The following is a 24,055-nucleotide window of genomic DNA, read 5'->3' on the forward strand; positions in this document are numbered from 1 at the left end:
AGTCCCCAAAACCTCTTGTATTATTCAGTTGTTCAGCAAAAGTAGCAATACCACAGAGTGGAAATACTCTGTTACAACTAAAAAACTTACATTTAAATTATTACTTGTATGTAAAAATACAGATGAAATAAAATGAAGTTTAAAAAAAATACAAAAAACTAAGAAAAGCAACCATTTCAGAATAATAGGCTATTTATCAGTAATCATAATTATTGATACATTAATATGTTCATCACTTTAATGTTGCAGCTGGTGGGGCTGATTTTATCTACTGAACTGCTGGATACCTCAATCTATAATAATAGACTACATCAGAATTTATCAGTTTATTGTTGTTGAACATTGTTTATATTTTGTATTTATCTGAACCTCTAAAAAAGTAAACAGTAACTACAGCTGTCAGATAAATAGAGTGGAATTAAAAGTACAATGTTCTCTAGAAGTAGAAGTATAAAGTAGCACAAAATGTAAATACTCAAGTACCTTAAAATTGTACTTAGTACATAGTAACATTCCAACACTGCTTTTGATTTTTAAGTTGTTTGACTAAAGAAATATTAATAACAGTCCCTTACACTGGGGCTCTGACTTATAGGGTCTATGTCCAGTAGCGTGATCAATGATTCATCCATGACATGTCTGTCAAATGATGCCCAGTTTAATGTGACACTGCAGCAAACACCTGTCATGTTCATATAGTGTGTGAACTTAAAGCTAGTTGGCTCCTGAGTCCAGATGTTTGCAGAGTAACAGCTGGGTCTTCTTATTTCTGCTCTATTTCATCTCTTCAGTCTTTTTTTTTTAAATTTCTGTCACTTGTTTAAATAAATTAGGAGTGACGTCACACAGGCTGCTTCCTACTGCATGAACCCACAATGACCCTCCAGGGGTTTGGAAAAAAAGCCCTTTTCCTAGATGAACAAAAGACTTAATTTCAGCAATCTTCAAGTTTTTATTTGTTTACAAAGTTAAGATTGCAATTTCATATAGTCCTTCCTTAAATGAGTAGAAAACCTTTTTAAAGAATTAGTCAAAAGGCACAAATTTTACAATATATACATTTGGATCTAAATTATAAATATATAGAAAACAAAAGCACAACCCAGAATAAAAGTGCTGAACACAGTTTCTTTTTTTTTGTTTTTTTTTACAGAAAAAATAGGCTTTGTTTAAAAATACATACAATCAGTAGCATGTTTTTTGTTTCATTTTTTGTTAGCAATAAATTATTTGAGAGTGATAACATTGATAACATAGAATATGCAAACGGTGGAGAAACGAGAAAAGATGGTTACAGTATACACAGAGCTATCCATCAGAGATCAGACACACAACAAGCTTGCGACACTCAATCATAACCAACAAGAACAGTAACTTGATTATGCCATTCTTAGTGCAAAATGATAATAAAATGATAAAAGGCCTAACTACTCTAATGAAGAATCCTTTAAAGAAGCGTTCTCTTCCTAAAAAAACGCGCTCCATATCCCTCAAATGCATAAAGCTTTATTTGTGTGAGTATAAACACAAAATCGAAGGCAAATCTTTTGCAGACTGGTGTCTGGGAATGTGCCTGATGTGGAATATTAAAAGCAAAATTAATGAGGGTACGAGGAAAACATGCTATAGTAAGATGCTGCAAATGAAAAAAAAAAAGAAAAAAAAGAAGGAAGCGTCAACAAGAAGAATCTGGGACACCGAGAGTCAGTCTGAACCTAAACATCTGTTACACCGAGGGAGGGTAAAGGCTTGGACACATCAATTGCACGTTTCAGTATAACCCAGGTGTGAATCGAGTCAAAAATATGTCAGCTTTAACATGAATTAAATGTCCAACACAAAACAAAACTGTCCACAGAAAAAAAATAAGTTCCTTAAAAAAAGAAACAGCCTTTGATCTTTGCCCTAAGAAGGCATAAACATTTAAAATCACTGACATGTTCACGAGGACAAACAACAAAACCCATCACATTAAGTCTAAAACATAAATACAGCAAGAGTCACAGCACAGAGTTAAGAAAAAAAATAGCACATGTATTGGTTAGTTTCACCACTGTCCGAAGGGGAAATGATATATTTCTGCTAACGCCCCGCCGTTACACCTCCTGTAGGTTTTCTTCCTGAGATTTATAAAAGTTCTGATATCTTAGAGCCAGTAACTTTTAGGGGTGTCTGTGGAACACTTTGGTATCTCTCTGCGAACTGAAGGCCTGACGAAAGGTCTACGAGTTGGAGAAACAATTCTACTTGAGAAAAGCAAAACTGAAATGAGCAGAAATAAATCCAGACACTGTACAGCAGTACAGAACAGTGCAATCTTATTTGGTGGCAGGTTATAATAGAATTTGTTTTATAGTAATCTTGAAAACTAGAAACTTCCCTGACCAAAACATTTCCTTAACTACTCTAATAAGCAGGATAACATATCTAAAATCTAAATATCCCTTAAATATAAATAACAATAACTTTTATAATAATAACAATGACTGAAACGTCAAGAACGCATTGCGCTCAATCCCGTGAAAACTTACTATACAAAGGTTGTATGCATTTCAGAATCTGTTTAAACTAAAAGGCTATGAAGCACAACAGAAATAAGGAGATTCATACCATGCAAAAGTAACCACAAAGCTTTGCCTGTTGAGCGTAAACAGTACTTAGGCATTTATGTCTCATAACAAATGTAGAATATGGTTTTATTGCTTTTTAATCACTTGAACTTATCCCGGCTTTTTTTTCTTTTTTTGTCATGATCCAACTACAGTGCATCTTTTTCACACAAAGATGGCCAGACCTCACAGGTTTTTAAATATGTACGATCATACACAGTGAACATCACAAAGTCTAAACATGTTGCGAATGTTTTTATAGCCTTGACGCCTGAAATGGAAACACACGCAGCCTTCTCATCGGACCGTCAAGACGATAAAAACTTCAAATCCTTTGTTATCAACTGTAATTAAAGACTTGAAACAAATTTGTGTTGGTCAAAATGACACAAAAAAAAACAACAACACACTCGAGACTTTCCTGAGAAATTCAAAATCAAATCAAACCAGGAGTCACATCACTAAATGTTATTGTCAGCTTGAGAAAAAACGGGGGGTGATGACATTTTTGGAAACAATTTTTATCCATGCTGCTCAATAATCCGTGCCACGCTGACCTCCGCAGCACGTTGTCGTATCACACAGAGAGAAAGGACAAGTCCGACAATCATACGAACACAAACAGGCTGAACAGAGGCTTCTTCCAGAAACCAACACCAGCCTAGTGTAACACAAACACCGACTGACTGACTGGCTGACGGAGGGGGCTAACAGATAAATACAAATATACCATATTTAAATTAAAATTAAAACCAATGCTCAAGAGTACAAATCTATACATTAGGCTACATGGATTTTTAAAGACTGCATTTATAGATTTCTCCAAAGGCACTGTTTGCAACAGCAGACTGCTCTTCCTCTCCCTTTTTCCTCACACTAGTGTTCATACAAGCAGGGAGAGTAACAGGAGGGAGCATGTAGAAGAGAAAAATGAAAACTGAGGCATTTCATGGCTAAAAGATCAGCTAAAAGATTTCATCTGCTATTTTTTTTCTTCTCATCTTCCAGTTCAACACTATCTTCTGTTTTCACTCAAACCAAGCCTTGTTTTTAGTACAGACAGACGGCCATGAAGCGAAGTAACAGTAAAGCAAAGTCCTAAAGATGCGGTTTTATCTGGTGAAAGGCATTTAGAGCTTCCAGCGACTTCACCGATCATACCTCGTAAAATCAGCAGCGGGAGGTTTATTAAAGATTTTCCACACCCTCGATGAATGAGCTTTTGTTTGGACAGCTCCTATGTTCAATAAAATACAGTTAATCACATGTTGTTTTTTTCACTTTTGTCGTTTTACAGCTGCCTTTCACTGTGGAGGACACACTTTGGTGCAGAAATCTGATATTGATCGAGCCCGCTGTCACCTCGACGGCCTCGGGCAGGTGAACGCTACAGGTGGACAGAGAAAAGAGTGAGCCGAGCGCAGGACAGGCAGTGACGTGACTATAGGCCCTGAGGGGAGAGGGAGCAGGTCCGAGGGTGCGATCACAGACAGCAGCGAACGACACACAAAATAAAGACCGAACAATAAGAAAAGTTCGCTGTTGGAGCTCCTAGTCTTGTGGCCGGTACTGAATGACAGACTTGCGGTCCGGTCCAGCCTGTAGCATGCTGTTCAGAGCCTCGCGAATGTCGAGGGCGGTGGCGCTGCAGTGGCCGTTGGGTAAGGAGTCTGACTGGGGGAGGAGATAGGAGGAAGAGAAGTGAGAGGAGGAGTTGGAAAACAGAGAGGAGGACGGGGACTGGCTGGAGAAGAGAGAAGAAGAGGACGATGACGGGATGACGAGGCCGGCGGGGATGTGAGAAACGAGGCTGTTTGACACAGAGGAGGTGGAGGACGTGGTGGAAGAGGAAGAGGAGGTAGAGGACGAAGGGCTGGCTTTCTGTGTGGGCATCTGGGGAGAAGCAGGAAAGTCAAGGAACTCTAATAACAAGTCTTGATGGTTATTGGCCAGATGTTGCTGCTGCTGCTGCTGCTGCTGCTGATGCTGCTGTTGCAAAAGAGGCTGCTGTATCTGCGCAGCGTGCTGGGCAGTCTGAGACATCAGAGACTCCAGGTTAAAGTCAATGGCCAATGCAGAGGTTCTCGCCAGAGTCTCCAGGTTTAGCCCGCCCTCCGTGGTGTCTGGGGAGGGCGATGGCGAGCTCACAGTCAGGTCCAAGATGTCATCCAGGGGGTTCTTGGAAGACAAACTGGGAGACATCGTGTTCTGATGGTGTGAGAGAGACTGGTTCTTTAGCTGGGGGAACTGGGAGTAAAAGGCATGGGGGTAATACTGGGACATATTGGAGGTGAGGCTAGCTATATTGGGTAGAGGGCCCTGATTGGTGGTGGAGTTGGTGGAGGAGTTGTTGTTCCAGCCGGTAGGGGTCCTTTGCTGGGTTTGGCTGGGATTTCTCTGTAAGGGCAACATGGTTATGTTCTGGGAGGGCTTCTGCTGTAAAGTGGACTGGCTTTGGGCCTGCGGTCTCTGCAGCTGGGACATGTTCCCAGTTTGAGTCCTTTGTAGAACGTTTGGGTTCAGTTTTTGTTTGAGGATCGGACTCTGGGCCAGAGACTGAGTCAGGGACTGGTTGTGCATGGGCTGATGGCTGAACAGATTAGCCAGCAGGTGTTTGTTCTCCTCCTTCATTTTACGCATGCGCTCCTCGGCCAGTCGCTGCTCCACAGCCTGCTGCTCCCTCTCCTTTCGTCTCCTCTTCACCTCCTCGTCCATGAGTAGCAGCTCGTCGCGCACACGGGCCACGCAGTTCTCTGGGATCTTGATACCTACGAGAGACGACAAGGACGGTCATGTGAGTTATCAGTGAATTGAATATTTAAAACATGTGATGTTCCAAAGTTAAATATTCTTACAATGACCATCTCATTTTAAGATGATATCACAGTCCATGTATTCACAACAGCAGTAAACAGGTTATAAAGACACATATAAAAATATCTTCATTAAATCTGTGTTTGACGCACAGAGAAAATAAACCAGACACTGAATCTCCAGTGAGCGTCCTCACACCGTTCACTGTTGTCAAGCTGTATTGCAACATGATCTGTGTTTTTGGCGCAACGATTTCATAAGTGTCAATTAAAGTCAGTGCAGGAGTTCATGAGAGACTGTTTTAAACAACCATTGTGGCACTTTGAATAGATTTCTGAGTTAACAAGGTGCACTTGAACGCATCGTGAAGTAGGGGCGATGTACTGACCGACTTGCTTGTTATGCTGCTTGGTTTTAAGGCGGACGATTTGGAGGATGCTGGAGCTGGTGATGTCAGACACCACATCGGATACACGTTTCCACACACGCAGAAGGGCACCACACAACATGTGGTACTGACGGAGACGCATGCCCTGCAGACACTCCTGGCCTTCCTCGATTTTCTTACACTTCCCGTTCCTGAGGAAAGGACAGAAAAGAAAAAGTCAAATATTTGATTCTTTTAACAAAAGAGCCCACAAGATTAGTGCAAATCAGAAAAACTACATGGCTGGGACAGAATTTTAAACAGTCCACTGGTCATCTGGTGGCACATGAGAGGCTTGCAGGTTATTTCTTCATGACTAGTTCTCAGGTGATCTGCAAATCCTTGGGAATGGCATCTGACCTTAAAACCACCCTGACTGAATCCTAATAAGCACCAGCCTGATTGGATGCATTGAGCCATTAATCCCGAGGGACGCTGTGGATTCCTGCTTACCAGTTGGCATGGCTACATTTCTTGAAGGAAAAGGTGAACTGGTTCTCCCAGCTGTCCCTGGCTTCCTCTGGAGTCACCTGGAAACAAGGAAACATACAACTGAAATCAGCAAAGAACTCATCATAAACACATCTTGGTGCAAAACCACTGAGCAGCTTTTTACCAACATAGAAACTTTAATAATTTCCAACTCAAAGTTATTTTTTTAGTTTTATCTCAATTAAAGTCCTCTGTTGTGTCGTGGAGTATATAAATATTGTGTTCAGTGCATTTATGGTGAAAGGTCATTAATCATCACCCTTTTGTTCATGTCCCTATTGACATACGTTTTACATTTTTGTTAATGATTTTAGGAGTTTGTAAAGTATATTGCCACATGTTTAAGCTCTACAGTGCCCTGAACATTACTTGTCCTAGTACTCTTCTATAACCACAAGGGGGCATTAGACTCCACTCAAACAGCAATAACAGATCAAGAAGGAATTGTCAGCCCTGAAAATGTCATATCAGTTTTTTTCTTTTTATATTTGAACTTTTATTGTAATCTTGAAAAAACAAACATCTCAAAAGACAATATTTGTGAGCTGGTTATGAAATACAAATATTTAGATTAAATTAAAAACTATTCTGACATTATTCAATATAAATACGCTGATATAAAGATATCAGTGGAGCCAGTTACCTTCCGGTAACGTTGCTGCAGGTTGTCCAGGCTCTCAGGGTGGGCCTGCTTGCCAATGTTGGGCTTGTAGACAACGAGATTCTTGCCTCTTCCTTGCTCAGCTAGCAGCACACATGGGTGGTTACCTCGCAGCTGTGGAGGAGCCACACAGAGAGGAAATTATTTGCACTGACTGTGAGATCAAAATAATCATTTCAGTGGAAATCAACTCATCACATTCCTATTATTGCAGTGCCCCATATCGTATTCCTTGGGTTTAGTTTGCTTATCGTAACATGGTCTCACCTTCAGGGAAAGGTAGAATCCATCGTCAGGACCGCTGAGCTTCAGTGACCTGTTGTAGGCCTCGTCCCATGGCATACCTCTGTCCACGCTGATCTACAGGCGCAAGAAGATTAAAGCATGTGCTGTCAAAGTCTGGATGGTATGTAAGTAACTTTATATCGCAACAGAGATGTCAGAAATCTAATGAAAAAAAAACGAGACCTTTGAGAGGACCTGATTAACAATTTAGCAGCAGCATTTTGCAGCAATTGTACATGATACACGGAAGATTTGCAGGCATCGAGAGAAAGAACACAATGTGAGCCAGACTCTTGCATAAAAAACAGAAACACATGCTCAAACAAAAAGTCACTCAGCGTAAGTGATTAAAACTCATCATCTACCACAGTCATTACACACACCCAACACTCTGCGCATACATACTTGCTAAACTGGTCATAGCTGTGCAGCTTTCTGCCAACTTTAAAATGTCAAACCTAGGTTAGCAGCCAACAGCGAAAAGCAGAAGACACCAGTAATTATCCTGTTTCCCCTCCCACTAGTGTCTACACAGACTCCTCAGCCCGTAGGCGAAGCCTGTACGATCACAGTGTTACTGCTGGCAAAGTGCCATCAATCACACCTATAGAGTGCAGAGGCAGCTGCTTGATTTACCTCAGGGAGTGCAGGTTATGTGGCACAAATCCCACAGTCGTACCAGGTTTCTTATACTAAGCATAGTACAAACCATGTCATGGAAATCTTAATGAATCTATAGTCCTTACAAGCACTACTGGATTTAACTCAAAGGAGAGAGCATCAACGAGAGACTTGCATGTTTTTTGCCCATCATGCATATTCATAAAATCACTTCTGGGTCGTAATGTTCAGGCTCTCTTGGGGATGGAGTGTGCACTGTTCAGGGTTCATAAAAAGGTCACATCCCGAGGTGACGTGTAATGCCTCTAAAGCAGCCAGCAAACGTGCCTCTCACCAGACTGTCTGCTGGCCTTCTGGCGGTCGCTACATCCTACATACAGGCCCACGGAGGCGACACAGTATTGCTCATCTGTTGTTGCTTTGCGCTATACATTTCTTATTTTGGCTCCGTTAAAACTAAATCTGGACAGAACTCAAGATATGATACAGTAATGATCTAACCATGAAGGAATAGACCTGAGGTGAGGCTATTCAGGGCTTACCTTATAGAGAACGACCTGTCCATCCTGAGGGTTTCCGACTGTCAGGAAAGTTTCCTGCTTCTCTTCATAGATCTCATCGTTACCCGGGGCAAGGTCTGTCAGAGACACAAAGGAACAAGCATTTAAAATAATTACTCACATCAGAAGTTGAGGCACATTCTTTCTTTTTAAAGCCATCCCTGAGGGGACAATCAAAATCTAATAAAAGGTATGATGACAGACAAATGAAGACAGAGTGAATATTTTTAATGTTTCTAAGGTAATCGATTATTAACTTCTGTTTTTTTAAGAAGTTTACCAATATATTTAAACAAGTAATCTTGTTATGGCTACCTTACCTTTTACATTTTGGTCTATAATATATTGTGCATTTATGTAAAAAAAAAACCATGCCTTGTTTTGAGTAACACTTGACCTCCATACCTAATATTCCCATGTCGTATTTGCCCTCCTTCTTATCCTTGTCGATCAGGTAGTCAAAGTTGTCAGTGAAGTACTGGAAGAGATAGTTCTGCTTGTGGACCTCCAGGCCCAGGATGCGATTTAAGAACTTGGTGATGCTACAGTCTGGGATAAAGACACAACACAACACAGTTAATGCTCGCACCACAGGTGACTTAAACTGTGAAATAGCTGCAGTAGTAATAGTAGTACACTCGCATAAAATATGTGTGCATGCCTCAAGGGTACTTTACCTTTCTCAGTACTGATCCCAAAGCGAGGCTCCTTACAAAAGATGCCCACATCCATCATTCCAATCTTCATGTCTGAAAATAAAGAAGAAGATCGTTTTACTAATAAGTCACAGTAAAAGTTGGTTTGTTTGCACGCGTTACCAGTCAACCAAAGCTCAAACATACCTCTGAAGAACATGGCTTCGCCCACAGGGTAGCCTTTGGGAGGGGGCACCTTGTTCTCTATGTGGCCCAGGATTGCTTTGGTGATTTTATCCAGAGCCTTGGTACCATACTGCAAGAAAGAGGACATTTCACTCAGAAGACTCATTCAGAGATAATGTTTACTGCTTAAAGTTAAAAAGGAGCATATTTTGACACTTAAATTGTTCTGAAATTTGCCTACCTTGTTCTCAAAGTTGTATTTGCTCAGGTCTCTGGATTCTGTAGCTCTTCTGTCTCCATGGGTTAATGCACCCTGCAAAGCGGATTAGCAACAGTGTTATTATTAGCATTGGCAATATTAGCTTCACAATCGTAAAAACACTATTACACTAGTATAGAGGGACTCAGTGACGTGGGATGAATCTGCATTTGTATCATTACCCAACCTGACTTTCCTGCTCAGCCTTGTTAGGAGAGGATGACCACGACTGTTTATAAGTAATCACAAAAGGTTAACTATTCATAAAAGATATTAAGCAGTAATTACAGGATGACTACAATTTACAGTAGTTAATAGCAAGGACTTCTCATTCTTGTTTGCCATGTTAAATGTCCACTGCAAACACAGCCGGCGCCACTTTTAATTAACTGAAAATCTACGACTATGTTTAGCAAACATATTTGTGGGACTGATATGACTCTCTGGTCTAACAATGACGCATTTGTGGAACCAAAATACAGTTAAAAATCCCAGTCAAATAATCAGGGATTTCACATATGAAGCTTGATTACACACACACACACACACACACACACACACACACAAAAACAAAACACAAACACACACACACACACACACACACAGAACAGGCTGTTCTCTGCTCTGGTATCAACAGGAAACAGACAAGGTTGATGTGCAAGGCAAATGTTTTCTTCAATTTCTTGCTGACATCATGTGCCTCAGTACAGCGTCGAGAAAAATTCAGCAAAGTGACAGGTAAAACCATCTTGAAATAATTTTTTTAACCGACTTTTGTCTCGTAGTCATCGTCTACGATCTAGTCTGTGTTTCATACTTTTTAATATTAAAAATTAAACTGTGATGGAGGTGAAGGAAAATAGCAATCCAGTCTTCTACCCAGCTGCTGCCTCTGCCCACAGAGACGAAGACTTGAGATACCAAAACAAAGGGATGTCTTAGCCAAATATGACTTCACTGCTGATCTGGAGTCAGCCAGTTGTGAAGGTATTCAGCCATCTAAGATGGAGCAACTGTGTGTGTGTGTGTGTAGTATCGGGTTCAGGCAGGCGGGCGAGATGTGACCTATTCTTGATGCAGATTTACCGAACACAGCTGGCAAACACAAGACCGACTTCCTGGAAGCTCCATCCAATTGCACACTCCTTGCCCTTTTTCCCAAAAGAACTGTCATGCTGTGTCACTATGGAAATAAATGACTGCTAGTGCTGAAATGCATTGATAATTATGGGGGAAAAAAACCCTACACTTATCCAGACAAGCTGCTTTGCTTTTTCTGCTTATTCAGTTTTCCGTTAGTGAGCAGGAGAAGGGAAAGACCCAGAATCTCTTGAGATTTGTGGAGGCAAGTTGATGTGACTTCAAGCAAACCAGCAATAAAAGAGGCTCTTCAGAGAGCTGCTAGAGGGGGGAATACCCCAGCGAACAGGAAGGGCATAGGGTGAGGGAGCAAATGGTAGACCTGGAGCACAACAATCAATAAACATAAAACACAGATAAGATCTGTTTACGGTAAAACAATTCTTCTTACACTCTGTAAGATAACAAAACAACAAGGATTATTTTCCCATGAGACAGATTTTAGTCAAAATAAGAAAAAAAGGAAGAGCAAATACACACCCACACAAACATATATAAGGCTTTTATATTTACCAAGCTCTCGAGTCTCTTAGCCACAATGGAGGCAAAACGTCTCTCCCCAGCTAACTCTGAGATGAGGAAGATGTACTCTGGGGCCGTCACCTGATTGGACCGATGGGTGCGACCTGGAATGACGAGCATATTATGATCAGACAGAATTTACACAACTAAAACAGCTAGAAAGATGAGGACTGTAACCGGAGTTTATAATACATTGTACAAGATCAGAATTACACAATAGTAGTATGGGTTGATAGTTGTTTGATAGTGACTTTGTGTGCAACATCCCTTGTTTCAAATTTATTGATCAGCCAGACAGACAAAAAATATCAGTTAAAAAAACTTAATTTCATGAATTTAACAAAAACAACTTTGGGAATTTGACTTAATAGAAGCTGCAACCACACACAGAGTGTAGAAATCCTCAGGAACAGAAAAGTAAGAAGGGGATATTCCTGCTGACATGATAAGATTTGCAACACTAAAAAACACTGAACATCATCTTTACACTCTGACACAAGATCCCTGCTTCAACGCGGTTCACTAACAACAACAAAAAAACTTCCGCTAAGTTTTCGATGGAAGCTACGGAGACTTCCACAGAATCGTTAATCACTGTCTGTGTTTATTTGTACAATGTGTGTGTTTGTGTGTGTGGGTGTGTGTGTCTGAACACAAGCCGGCCAAACAAGAATTAGTCTACGAGTTTCACACTAAGCAGGAAGTTTGCTAACGGAAAGAATTACTAATTTGCTAATTACTACTACAAATAATAAATTCATCCGCTCCTCTGTGATGGTGCATAAAATAAAACGAGGATGCAGAGAATTTATTTTAGTAAATCCTTCTGCCTTTCAGCCGAATCAAACTAAACATGTACATACAAGTCATACTAGGGAATACCCCAGGAAACAGGAAGGACAGAGGGTTAGACATACTTTTCAAACTCATACTAATTATGCAAATTCATGACCCCATTTCAACCTGTTACATCATGAAAACTCACATCTCATTGATAAAAAATAATTTAATTGAAGCCACATATTGGCTAACACTATATGATAAGCTAGAATGAGCAGTGAGGAACATTAAATTAGCATGAAAGACCCAAGATTGTATCTACAAAAAGTACATCATTTTGGATATACATATTACATGGTGTGCTCATCTTCCTCCTCTGTAACACAGCTGCTTTAACTGATAAAGAAGAATAACTTCTCAAGCGTTCCCTCCCCTTTACCATTCAAAAGCTCATTGTAGGATTGAATGTCCTGACTCACCAAATTGCTGAATGGCCCTGTCTGCACTCCAAGGCAGCTCCAAGGTCATGTGCACCCTGCGCCTCTGGTTTTTCACTCGCTTGTCTGCCTGCAGGGAAATCCCAGAGCTTGCCGCCTCTGAGATGATGGCCACCAACTGCAGAGGAAAGAGGTTTGGATAATTGGTGGAGATCTTACTGAACAATGTTCATGTAGCTGTAAACGGCCTCTAAGATACAGCAGGACATTTATCTATTTAATTAGTTTATCTTACCTTCTCTCCACTCATGAAGCGATCCTTCTCCTTGATATTAATGTGGTCGATGGTGAGACCCTGCTCAGCCCGTGACTCGTAACGGACGCTACCGTCAGGACGCCGCACCACACGACCCTTGCGACCAGTCATCTGCAGCAAAAAGATATATCACGTTATCACTTAATATATATATATTTTTCAAAACTTTTCAAGGTCACTAAACCAAAAATTTCCAGACTCTCAAAGCCTTTATCATCATATCTTTATTATAATTATATATATTTCAAATAGCATATTCCTAAACTGGAAAACATAACAGTTGAAATTAAACCTTCGCCAAACTTTCAAGACTTTGTAAAAACCCTGATTTAAGATTATTAGATACCCAGCTTTCTGGTTGAGTGTTTACCTCTGAGACTTTATCTGGTCCTCCAAACTTATCGATGAGCTCGTCCAAGGTATTAAGAGGTAGTTCTTTTCCCAGTACGGATATTTTGTTGAGGAGGCCCTGCTTCATGTCCTCTATTCTGGCTGTGAATGGGAAACAAAGGGGTCATTAACTATTTAACTCTTAATAGACAAGAGCCACAAAAATAACTGAGACTGGACACATCTGCAAGACAAAAATATCATGCTTTAGTTGATCTTCTCACATATCACTCCTGCTGAAAGCAAGAAAAAGGGTATCTCCCTACCTGTCTGACAGCTAGTGTGGTTCACAAAGATGACATCATCGTTGTCTAGCAGGGAGTCTGGTGAGGAGTTGGAGTCCGTGTCTATGCCATCGGAGTCACTGCTGCTGTCGTCGCTGATGTTGATCACGCCGCCGCTGTCCACCGTGTGCTTAGGTACTTTGGGCTGGCGACCTCTTGGCTTCCCTGATTGGAAACAAGAAGTTTTTGGTGAATAATTCAATGAGAGGCTACGAAACAGCTGCTGACCGCTAGCAAACAGTCACATACACACAAATAGATTAAAAAAACACTGTTAACTGTTAAATTAGACTGCAGGGCAAAAGCCTGACATGTCAGCTGAGTACTGGTACATTAAATGAGAGTGATAAACATAATATGGGAATTATTATGTTTGGGAACATGGTGTGACCACCGCATCCTCTTCACTTACGTTTTCTCTTATTTCCCGGTGCCTTCTCCCTCCTCTGTTTCTCTGACGGGAAATGTTTTGTTACCAGAGACTGGAATACTCCCCTAAAGGAAAAAACGAAGATGGGAAACAGAGAAAGAAACTTTAATTCTGACAGCAAAGTGATCAGGAAAACACAGGATAGTTTTGGCAGTTAAGACTTTCCTCATAATGGCTGCCAGGTGCTGACAGACAGACGAATGTGTTGTGTGTGATCTAATACGCAGACATTCAGGCATGTCTGCTATGAGAGGTTTAGGGTCAAACAAGTTCAAATCAATCGGCACACGCACCATCCCTTTCTTGTTTTTCTTGGATGAGAATTAAATTAAAATGAATTATCAGCTCATAACTAAAGAGAGCGTTTGGTTTAATTGTGGCTCAAATCCTTTTTTATAGATTGTTTGTGGTGAGAATGTGTTCTCCAGATTGGCGAAACTTGGCAGTTTAATGAAGCAAGAAACAAACAGAGTGCTGTGGCTTCGAGCACAAAGACAAGAGCCTGTCCAAACAGGGTTAAAGGTATCCGGTATCAAGAGAGAAAATGCTCAATGTTCCTGTCTTCCAGAAATGATTTGTTGTGACTGAGCATTAAGCTGTTCAGACAGTGAACTCCCACAAAGACATTTTGTCATACAAGTGATTTTACTTTTAAATAAACCTATTAACATAGGAACAAACAAGCCCACTGGAAAAAACTATTCTATTTCACTCACTCTGCTGCTGAGACAAATCTGTCGAGATGCCCGTCATTCTCATCCAGGACTTCTCTGGTGCGAGATTCTCCGGTAGACTGCAGCCCAATTACGATGCACTGTGGTGGAGAGAAACAAATACAGATTAACTACAGATCGCGTCTACTGTGTTACCTGAAGTGAGGTCTGTTGTGGACTAATTCCAGGCATCATGATGGCACATCTCATAACATCCTTGTAGAGTTTTGTCACAACTTAAATGAACTCAACTCAATCTGTGTATTGAGAAGTGCCAAAAAAGTACTGGCAAAACTTTTCTTCAAAACAGCATGAATTTACTCGAGAAAAGTATCTCTATCTCTCCTTTTAGCTCCACAGTACTTCTTACCACTTGTGCAACATCTATAGAATTGAACTTGCGCCCCAACTCATTCGGATTGCTCTATATAACTCATTGTTCAGAGTGTATTGTGCTGACCTTTCCAGCCTCCAGCTCTTTTTGGGCCAGCTCCACCAGACAGCGGACCTTGGCAGCGATGCAGAGGTATTTGAAGAAGCGCTGGTGAGATGACCAGAACTGCCCCCACAGAGACTTCCTGCTGACCAGGCCAAGCTCATCAGCTGCACGCATGAAAACCTGCAATGCCTCCGCCCACTGGACACAGATTCCAGATGTTAATAATCACTTTTAAGTAAAGTTTTTTTCTTTTTGAAATCTCAGAAGACCATAAGCAAACACTTAATCCTCATCTGTGAGAGGCATAACACCTACCAGTTTGGCAGCTTTGTTATAGACCAGTTTGAAGTCACTGTCCAGTCCGATCTCTTCAATGCGGAAAGACACCCCTGAGAAGCTCAGCTGCCTGGCAATGTACATACCGCTCACTTTCATGTCCATGGCAACAATCTCCATGGCCCCGACACCTCTGCATACAAAAGGCACATAAATCATTCAACATAATTCAATCATGGGTCAAACAGCTGTTACCACAAACTGATTATAAGGCATTTTCCAGTAAGCACAGCGATTTGGGGATATGTATCCGCATGATAGGGAGGCTCTCGGGAACGCTTTTGATTGAAATTTGGCAAGATGTCACCCTACAAACCTCTTCTCGATGGCGTGCAGGAAGTCATCAAAGGTTCTGAAGGGTGTGCCTTCACCCCAGATTCCCAGGCGGCTCATGTAGATCATGTTCTTTGGCTCAGAGGCACCTGGAGCAGAGATGAAAAATAAAGATATATTTTAAAATCCACTGTTATATTGCATTGCATGAGTGTGTGTGTGTTTTTCCTGGTGCTTGTGTGTGTCAGAATACCTGTGGCACTGGCATACACCACTCTGGCCCGTGGCAGCTTGTTTTGAAGGTCAAGCACTGCCTTGCCCATCTTTGTAGATGTGGCATTCTTGGCTTTGTGGCATTCATCGAAAATAATCTGTGAGGGGAATAGGTCAAGGGCAAACAGCGCACACATGGAGTGCTTATTTGTGTTAGAAAATGAGTTAGATGTGAGGTTTGTCAAGATCAAAAGGATACAACTCCGTCAAAGTCTGGCTTGCACCAGTCTAGGATCTGTTTAATTCTCGTCCGGTGCTGCCCTCCTGCCTGGCTCTCCCCAATCAGCGCAGAGTAAGTTGCAAACAGGACTCCTTCTGAGGTAGCTGTGTCTCCATACTTGATCTACAATAACAAATCAAACATTTAAAAGACCTGTACAGAAACCTTCGCAAATACAGCTTGTTTAATTTGCTGCTCAAATGTACAGCTGAAAAGAACAAAATGAATTCAGTTTTCTCAGGTTGTTGAGCCAATACCAGCTGGACTCACCTTGTTTAAGGCATGCACAGGAATATTCGATGCATCTATGTCTTTGAGATCTCTCTCTGCATCAAATTTCAGGTCATTGGATATGCTGAACCTGAGGGCAGAAACAGGAAAATCAGTAAATCAGCTAGCTTGTGCACAATCTAGCTCTTACATGCTCAATATGACCTGGCATAGATACAAAACACAATCATGTAAATCAATTATTAAAACATTTAGCCTTTAAACTGATTTTATGAGATCTGAGTATTAAATCTCCGTTACCATAGTGCTTTCTTCCGTCCCTTAAGGTAGTTCTCCAGGATGATTCCTGCCACAGTGCGTCCCTTTCCGACCCCTGCCCCATCTCCGATCAGGAAGCCTGCCCTCTGGTTGTTCTGAAGGATAACCTCGTGTTGCTGAGGAGAAAACAAAGTGAAAGCAAAAACACATGAACAAAGATATCTACATAATCCACACAATAATCATCCATAACTCAAAAATGAATAAGTGCTTCATGTTCTGTGTGTATGTGAGCCTGTGTGTGTACCTGGCAGGCGTAAATGATGGCCTCTAGCTGCAGAGCGGACAGCAGGCCACTGTTAATAGTTGGCTCAGGGATAGACAGAGTGTATGTGATGTCAGGAGGAGGGACACTGGATAGCGTGTTGGTCTCAACCACTATGTCAGGATGAGAAATTCCTATAGTGGCTGAAGAGAGCAAAAAACAGAACAGGTTAAGGAAGGGAGGAGTCTTGTCATGTAAACAAGAAAAATGTAGATAAATTAATAAGTAAGTAGATGTTGACATTCAGTCTAGTGGCCTACATTTGGAAGGTCTGTACTCAGCGTATGTGTCTACATGTCCCAGTTCCTCTGTCTCCTCCTCCTCTGCATCCTCTTCCTCCTCTTGTGGTGGCTGGGTTCTCGGAGCCTGGGGACACCACACAGACTTCGGTCATGTAATTCACATTGAAAATAGCCACATGTGGGAGATATAGGTCTTGTTTCAGGTTAGGTGAAGACGGGTTAGGAAAGAGACTGAAGCTGAAAGTCAGAGGCAGGTAAGCAGTTAGTGACAGAGATGTTCCAATACCATTTTCTTCCGATATCGAGTACCAATCCAATGTCAGTTCATAAAATAAAATATATATTATTATTTTTTTAACAGCTTTGCCAACTATGTATGGATGTTACAATTGCATACAGAGAGTGAATGAGATATAACTTTCTTTAAATATCTAGTTTTACAGTCATAACTGAGAAAGAACATAAATATCAACAAATGTAAGTCTGCTGACGTGACTGAAGTCACGCAAGTCATGGTTTATGGATATTGGCAACCTGTGCAGCGAAAAATCAGTTAAGTTGCATACAGACGTACAGGATGCTGCTAGGGAGTAGTATAATCTAGCAATTTAGGCAGTGTCGGATGCATTTCCGATATTGGTATCGGTATCAGAACAACTCTCGTGAGTAAAAAGTTAGCAGAGCACATCTAGAGGTCCTTATCAAGGACTGCCAACCAGTGCAACAGTATTGTAACACATGCAACTGAAAGGTGAACAAAAGCCAGTTGAAGCAGAATGAATGAGAGCTTTGAAACATGGCTGGTGCTTTACATATTCAGGCAACTTCTGATTAATGTTATCAGAGAAACTGGAAATGCAAAAGGGTCCCATTTTGACAGTTAGGTCAACATTAACACTTGCTCTTTTGTTGTCACACACACAATTACAAAAGACAGTGCAGTGTATGGAATAATCTGTTCATCGTGCTATGTGCATTTGTAGAATGTCCAATCGATGCAATATTGCAGCAATGCTTTCATCATCTTTGGTAACAGAGACTCGCCAAAGAAGGCTCAAGCAAGTTTTACTCATCATATACTAATACTTTTATGTGCTGCACTGTCAAAATGTGGCCCTCAAGTCTTAGATTAGTAGCATGTTATGTTGCTACGTAAAACAATCTAAGCTTTATCTTGTATTGCAAACACAGAGGGCAGAAACAGCTGCCCATTAGACGTGTCACATCATCTACGTATCTGTGCATTACTGAGAACTGCGTTTGAGTTGAACATCAGATTGGAGAGGTTGGTGTTGCTACCTGGAATCCTCCTAAAGGTGGGGTGCTGATAATAGCAGTTATATCATCCAAACTGGCCAAGCCATGAAACCTGCCGGTGCCATTCAGCTGTCAACAAAAGATAAAAATGAAGAAATAGAAACACAAATAAAAACACTGCCAGATGCATATGAGGAACTAAAAAAAACATGACTCATCACTGCATGTGCGTGTTGTCTGTATATTCATGTTCATGATAGCGTGTGGGCACTGGACTTGGATGTCCGTCGGAGCAGCACTCAACAAAATGCAATTTGTTGTCTGGCGGTGAAAAGCCAGCGACAGCAGCAACAACAAAAGGCAGATAAGGCTGTGTGTGTCTGGGAAATATAATGGATGAAATGAGGGCAGAATGAAAAGGAAAACATAAAAGGCTTTCAGAAGGGAAAAGAAATAAATGTACTCTGATTCATATCAAAAAGATATCCTTGGACTCGTCTAATTCAAAAAGGACTCAACAGCAACGCTGGCAGGGAGAGAGGAGCAGCACATGAGAATCTGCTCCTCTCAGATCACTGAGATATTATTTTGCGTACCACTGAGACAACAGAAAACAAACCAACTGTGAAGACAAATACCAAACAAAAATATGTTTTCCAAACTTGACACTTTTGAAATATTTCTCCACAGTTTTTATGCGACAATAGAAGTGGTCAGTCACATGAAGTCACATGATCAAGGCTCCTGCAGTGCTCTGCAATTTCAAAATAGCTGATTACATTAATTCAGTCTATTTTTTTTAGGATTTACATTGTGACAATAATGGACGACTGGAAGCTACACAAGAGAGAACTGTAAGAGTGTGAGTATAATGAAGCTTGGCCTGAGTTCAATCAGGAAGATTATTTTAATGCTACTCTACTCATTCACATTTCTCTCTCTCTCTCTCTCTCTCTCTCTTTATCATGTCCCGCTTCCTTCATGATAAGCTGACTATGTGTTTATTTTTCAGTGTAACAAACCAGATTATGCCACGATCTTCTTAAGCCAATAATATCGTTCCTGCCAAATGTTGAATTTTTACCGGAAGCCCATTCACACCAATATCTAGACTCCTTCAGGGAGAGTATCCTTTACCACACACGGCTACATCACTCCCTTAAAATACTATGTCGTCACAATGTGTTGTACTGGCCACAGACTGTTCACGCTTCTCATCTTTATTGTGTGCACATGCCAAATAAATACTTGTTCACTTTAAATAAGTCTCTCTTGATTGAAATGGTCTTAGCTCAGCAGAGGACTACCTACTCACAGTGTTATAACTAAAGGTGCTCCGATTGACAGGGCACCGATTGTTATCGGCCGATATATGTTGTAAAGTTTCTCTATGCGCTGCTAAAATGTCACAGCCACACGAACCACAGGACTCTGCTGCTCACTGGCTGCTAACAGCTAACCTCCTGCCAATATCAATACGGATTTTCAGTACCCTCTTGGTTTAACCAGCGCAACATGTTAGCAAGGTTCTTCCAGCGAGCCAGTTGTGACTGAGGGAATAGATGCTGCGGTGTTGGAGTCAGAAGTAGTCCGTTCAATTTATCATTACAACTTTTAAACTAAAGAAATGCACCCTTAGTTATAACAAGTTTCTTTGTCAATTGGTCCAGTCTCTGCGTTTCTGCTCTTAGGGTGTTCCACAAGAGAGAAAATGTGGAAGAATGGTAGACTTGTTCAGAGTTATGCTGAAAGAATATAATTCTTTTAAACCGCTGTGTGAGGTTATAAGATACTATGGTTTCTATTGAGCACAGAGCTACTTATTGTGTATCACTTACAAATTTTGTGGAAGAAGGAAAATGCCAGATAAAATGATATCTGTGTATCTGTACTAGGAATTAAGTAGTGTCAGTGAATCATTACTTGTTTAATAGTTAAAAAGATTATTTGAGGAATGACGAGCACAAGTCTTGTTGAAACATTCAGCAACTGATCAAAGCAAATAACTGTTCCTTCCCCAGCGCAAAATTTGACAGTGAGCCAGAGCAGCTCTTGTGTTTACAGTGCGAAAGGGACAATCTGAACCTTGATTGCTGTCCACCTCCCTCAGAACAGGCGTGCATGCAAGTTTGTATTCCACAATAGGCTGATGAGCTTTTGGTGTTGTAATCAGTGTTTCTGGTAATGATGTGGGGGTGTGAGGGCTTACTACTGACCTCTAGCTGGCTCTGTGCTGGTGTGGTGGTGGTACTAGTGTTGACGTCCCAGAGGGTGGGCACTGTGTCCAAGTTGTCTGTGCTGATGAAGGACTGGGCATCAGCATACTCCGACAGTGAGTCAGCCGGAGAGGAGAACAGAGAGTTTGTGGAGAGGTCATCAATGCAGGACAGGTCCTGAAGGCAGAGAAAGAGCAGAGGTGTTAAGTCTGACCTCTGAAACAGGGCAAAATATGGAGCAGAGCAGCTTGTTATACTCATTTTCTTCATCTTAAAAGAGTATAATATTGTGAAAGTGACGTGACAAAACCAATGTATGCAACTACACCCAGACAGCCTATCCAAAAGTGTCCTTTACCATCATGCATAATGGGAAAACAAAGGACTATAAATCCTAATTATATATCCTGTATCAGGCACGGCACACAGGTTGTGCAGCAGAGGAATAATAAGTGTGTGTAATAGGCACGGATGGGAGTGAATCACAGACAATAAAGGTGGCACATTCATTCTGGATTTCAGCCAATACTGCACTCATTTGGGAGTAACACGAGTAGCCTAAACAAAATCTAATCACACACAGATGTGTGAGAGCGAGCACGTAAAATAGAAAGCGAGGGGCAGGCTTAATGAGAGTGCTTGTGTCATTTTAGCCATGGCTGCCTTCCAGTCGCCCCTCTATTCATATCCTTTTCCAAGCCATTAGCATGCCATGCTCTTTAACTAGCCTCTCACAGGCACCCCTGGTCCCCCTGAGACTTATAAACATGGGTGTGGGGAGATAGGGATAGACTGATGATGAGGGGGGAGAGAACATGGTCGACAAAGAGAAGCTAAGTAGAGGAGAAGCTGTTTTTGGAAATGTGAGAATACATCTTGCTCCTCTGTGTGTAGTCATCAATGTGTCTTTGATGCATGTGTGGAAGTTCCCACACCCCCATGTTCCCACTGCACCCTCCAGAGGACCATGAAGTAGTCATGAATGCAACCCAACGGTCCAGATGGCTTATTCAGCAATTTCACTTCACTGTTTATGTCACTTTTAAGGTATAGTTCCTCATTTTGGGAAATGTGCTCATACTGTATACGTAGATGAGAAGATTGATACTACTCGCGTGTGAGGACTGTATCTAATCTAGCACCACCACATAGCTTACTTAGCTTAGCACAAATTGTTGTGAAGCAACCAGCATAGACTCCAGGAAGTTAATGATCCTGGCCAAGAAATGGTCCCCCCATCCTGCCCCCCAGTAAAACATAAATCGTGGTTTTGACACTTACTGTAGGGTTAGTAAGGCCCAAACAGGCAAAATACAACATATATATTTCTAGTCTTTGTACTAAGCTAAGTTAGCAACCTGTGTACAGGCATGTGAGTTTTATCAATCGTTCATCAACTTGTATGCAAAGCCCATTTCCCAAAATGTTGAAACTTCCCTTTCAGGTCTGGCTGTCTGTGCTATATACTACCAAGCAAAGCAAATATTTATGCAGGTAGTTTACACATCTCTCCAACAGTCCCATTTAAACTTGCTAACATGGTTTGCTTACAGCACTTTGAACACGCCATTTCAGACAAGAACAATGTTTAGCCACAAGCGGTGACGAGTGGGGTTGAAGCACAGTATGTTATTATCACTGATAATGACTTTTAGACAAAGGAAAAATCTATGCTGTGAGGATTCAAAGTAAAAGCTGTCCAGACATGGAGATAAATGAGTTGTGATGCTGCCTTAATCTCAACAATATGCTGCTACTGATTAATGCTGAGAAGCTGTGCTGACTTCTGACATCGCTGCCAGTTAGCCATTACTCACAGTTCATCTGAAAATGTTTCATAGGCATGAGAAGACAAGATGTAGAGCTCTTAGGGCTAACATGACTACATCATGTGGGAATGGGGCCTAGAGAGGGTGGTAAACAGCAGGCAGACACGGACACATGTGTATATTTTTGTCATCTGACGTTAGAGAAGCAACTCGCTGACCATAACGCGTGGATGTTTGTGGATTGGAAAGAGTGCTTTTTCAAGGGTACAGCACTCAGCTTATCAGTGTTTGCTGGGAGCTTTATGATTATGCCTTTCTCTTCATCTCTCTCACTCTATCTTTCTCTTTCCTTTTCTCTGTGTGTCTGTGTGTGTGTGTGTGTGTGTGTGTGTGTGTGTGTGTGTGTGTGTGTGCGTGTGTGTGTGTGTGTGCGTGCGTGTGTATGTGTATGTGTGTGTGCGTGTGTGCGCACTTCCTGAGGGCAAGATCAGGCATGAGCTCGGAAAGCAGGCTCTCCAAAGTTGGTCTGCCCGGCAGACCTGGGTGACAGAGGGGTAGAGGTAGAGAGAGTCTCTGCAACACATTACTGGCGCTCACTCACACATGTCCTTTCTCTATTTTCCCTGTTAATCCCGTCATCTGTGTGTCTTCCTGTCCCACCCTCCTCTGCCTCACCTCTTGCTCGTCTCCCTCCTTTCTCTGCTCTTCTAAGGGGGGATGGATGAGTAAACAACAAGGCTCGGAAAAGGTACACTGCGTCACCAGAGGCATCATTCCACAGAGGCAAAATTGTGGAAAAAAATACAGATAAGCACATAGACCATGTATTTCATTGTGGAAAATGGAAAATTATGTTTCTCTTATGGCAGAGGAAATCACAATGTTTGATGAAAAGGGTTCATAGAGGAGTTTTGCTACAGATATTTTTGGATCTATAAAAATATAGTTCAACAATCCTATTTAATCCGAGTTGATGAATATACATCTTAACTTGTGGCATTTATAAAGTTATGAGCTGGCATAATAGGTTTGCTTTTAAAAAACAGTTATGGTTAAATGGTTAAATGACTTCAGTGAGCTGCATCACAATGATTAATTCAAGCTCAAGCTGAAAAACTAACCCTAAATTGGTTTGTTCTGCAAATATGTGATGTAAACCTGTTCGTCATTGCTCTGTGTTATGTTACAATGTGACTTCTAGGTTTTCCACATCAAATAAATTCACGTAACAGAGCATACTGTTATTAAGAGGACGATCAGTCCTGATACAGAGAAGTCACTGAAAACTGCAGCAGGTCGGCTGGTGCTAACCAAGACATGGCCGACCTCAGTACCATGCTAATCGAGTTGTTTAGCAGAGCGTAACAGAGGCAGCAGTGTTTGTCCCCCGGCAGGCCCGTACCCAGGGCTGGTTCATCTACTGTTCCTAAGACTGGGCCCTGCCAAGCAGAGATAAGGCTTGAATTCCAACTGCTCTGATGCTAATCTGGCTCCTTCCACAGCACACAGCCACACATCCGTAGAATCACTAATCCTGCCTCTCTTCCACTCTCTTTTCCTCTGCTGTGCAATAAATAAAATACCTAAACGTGTGCATGTTTCTCTGAGTGCAAGTATTTCTTTCAAAACTGCTCTCATGGAATTAAATCTGCTTG

General features: G+C 41.5%; 1 protein-coding gene across 3 annotated transcripts in view; it reads right to left on the reverse strand.

Annotated features, from left to right (window-relative positions):
* Positions 1–942: 942 nt before the first annotated feature.
* Positions 943–24,055, reverse strand: part of sbno2b (strawberry notch homolog 2b) — a 59,475-nt gene continuing 36,362 nt past the window's right edge. For 2 of the 3 annotated variants that reach the window (XM_084354551.1, XM_084354553.1), the window contains 28 exons: positions 20,632–20,808; positions 18,458–18,544; positions 17,177–17,282; positions 16,899–17,059; positions 16,634–16,767; positions 16,373–16,463; positions 16,082–16,225; positions 15,863–15,980; positions 15,653–15,758; positions 15,316–15,469; positions 15,022–15,198; positions 14,565–14,662; positions 13,831–13,913; positions 13,401–13,583; positions 13,115–13,236; positions 12,724–12,855; positions 12,471–12,606; positions 11,203–11,315; positions 9,532–9,603; positions 9,312–9,420; positions 9,147–9,218; positions 8,875–9,018; positions 8,452–8,546; positions 7,271–7,363; positions 6,986–7,117; positions 6,304–6,380; positions 5,812–6,002; positions 943–5,377 (listed from right to left, as the gene is read on the reverse strand). In XM_084354551.1, the coding sequence (XP_084210677.1) occupies positions 4,161–5,377; positions 5,812–6,002; positions 6,304–6,380; positions 6,986–7,117; positions 7,271–7,363; positions 8,452–8,546; positions 8,875–9,018; positions 9,147–9,218; positions 9,312–9,420; positions 9,532–9,603; positions 11,203–11,315; positions 12,471–12,606; positions 12,724–12,855; positions 13,115–13,236; positions 13,401–13,583; positions 13,831–13,913; positions 14,565–14,662; positions 15,022–15,198; positions 15,316–15,469; positions 15,653–15,758; positions 15,863–15,980; positions 16,082–16,225; positions 16,373–16,463; positions 16,634–16,767; positions 16,899–17,059; positions 17,177–17,282; positions 18,458–18,544; positions 20,632–20,808 (4,524 nt within the window). In that variant the 3' untranslated portion in view covers positions 943–4,160. The remainder of the gene's footprint in view (positions 5,378–5,811; positions 6,003–6,303; positions 6,381–6,985; positions 7,118–7,270; positions 7,364–8,451; positions 8,547–8,874; positions 9,019–9,146; positions 9,219–9,311; positions 9,421–9,531; positions 9,604–11,202; positions 11,316–12,470; positions 12,607–12,723; positions 12,856–13,114; positions 13,237–13,400; positions 13,584–13,830; positions 13,914–14,564; positions 14,663–15,021; positions 15,199–15,315; positions 15,470–15,652; positions 15,759–15,862; positions 15,981–16,081; positions 16,226–16,372; positions 16,464–16,633; positions 16,768–16,898; positions 17,060–17,176; positions 17,283–18,457; positions 18,545–20,631; positions 20,809–24,055) is intronic. The other variant, XM_084354552.1, reaches the window with a different exon arrangement.

Source organism: Pagrus pagrus (assembly GCF_965226575.1).
Source record: "Pagrus pagrus genome assembly, chromosome: 6".
NCBI lineage: Eukaryota > Metazoa > Chordata > Actinopteri > Spariformes > Sparidae > Pagrus > Pagrus pagrus.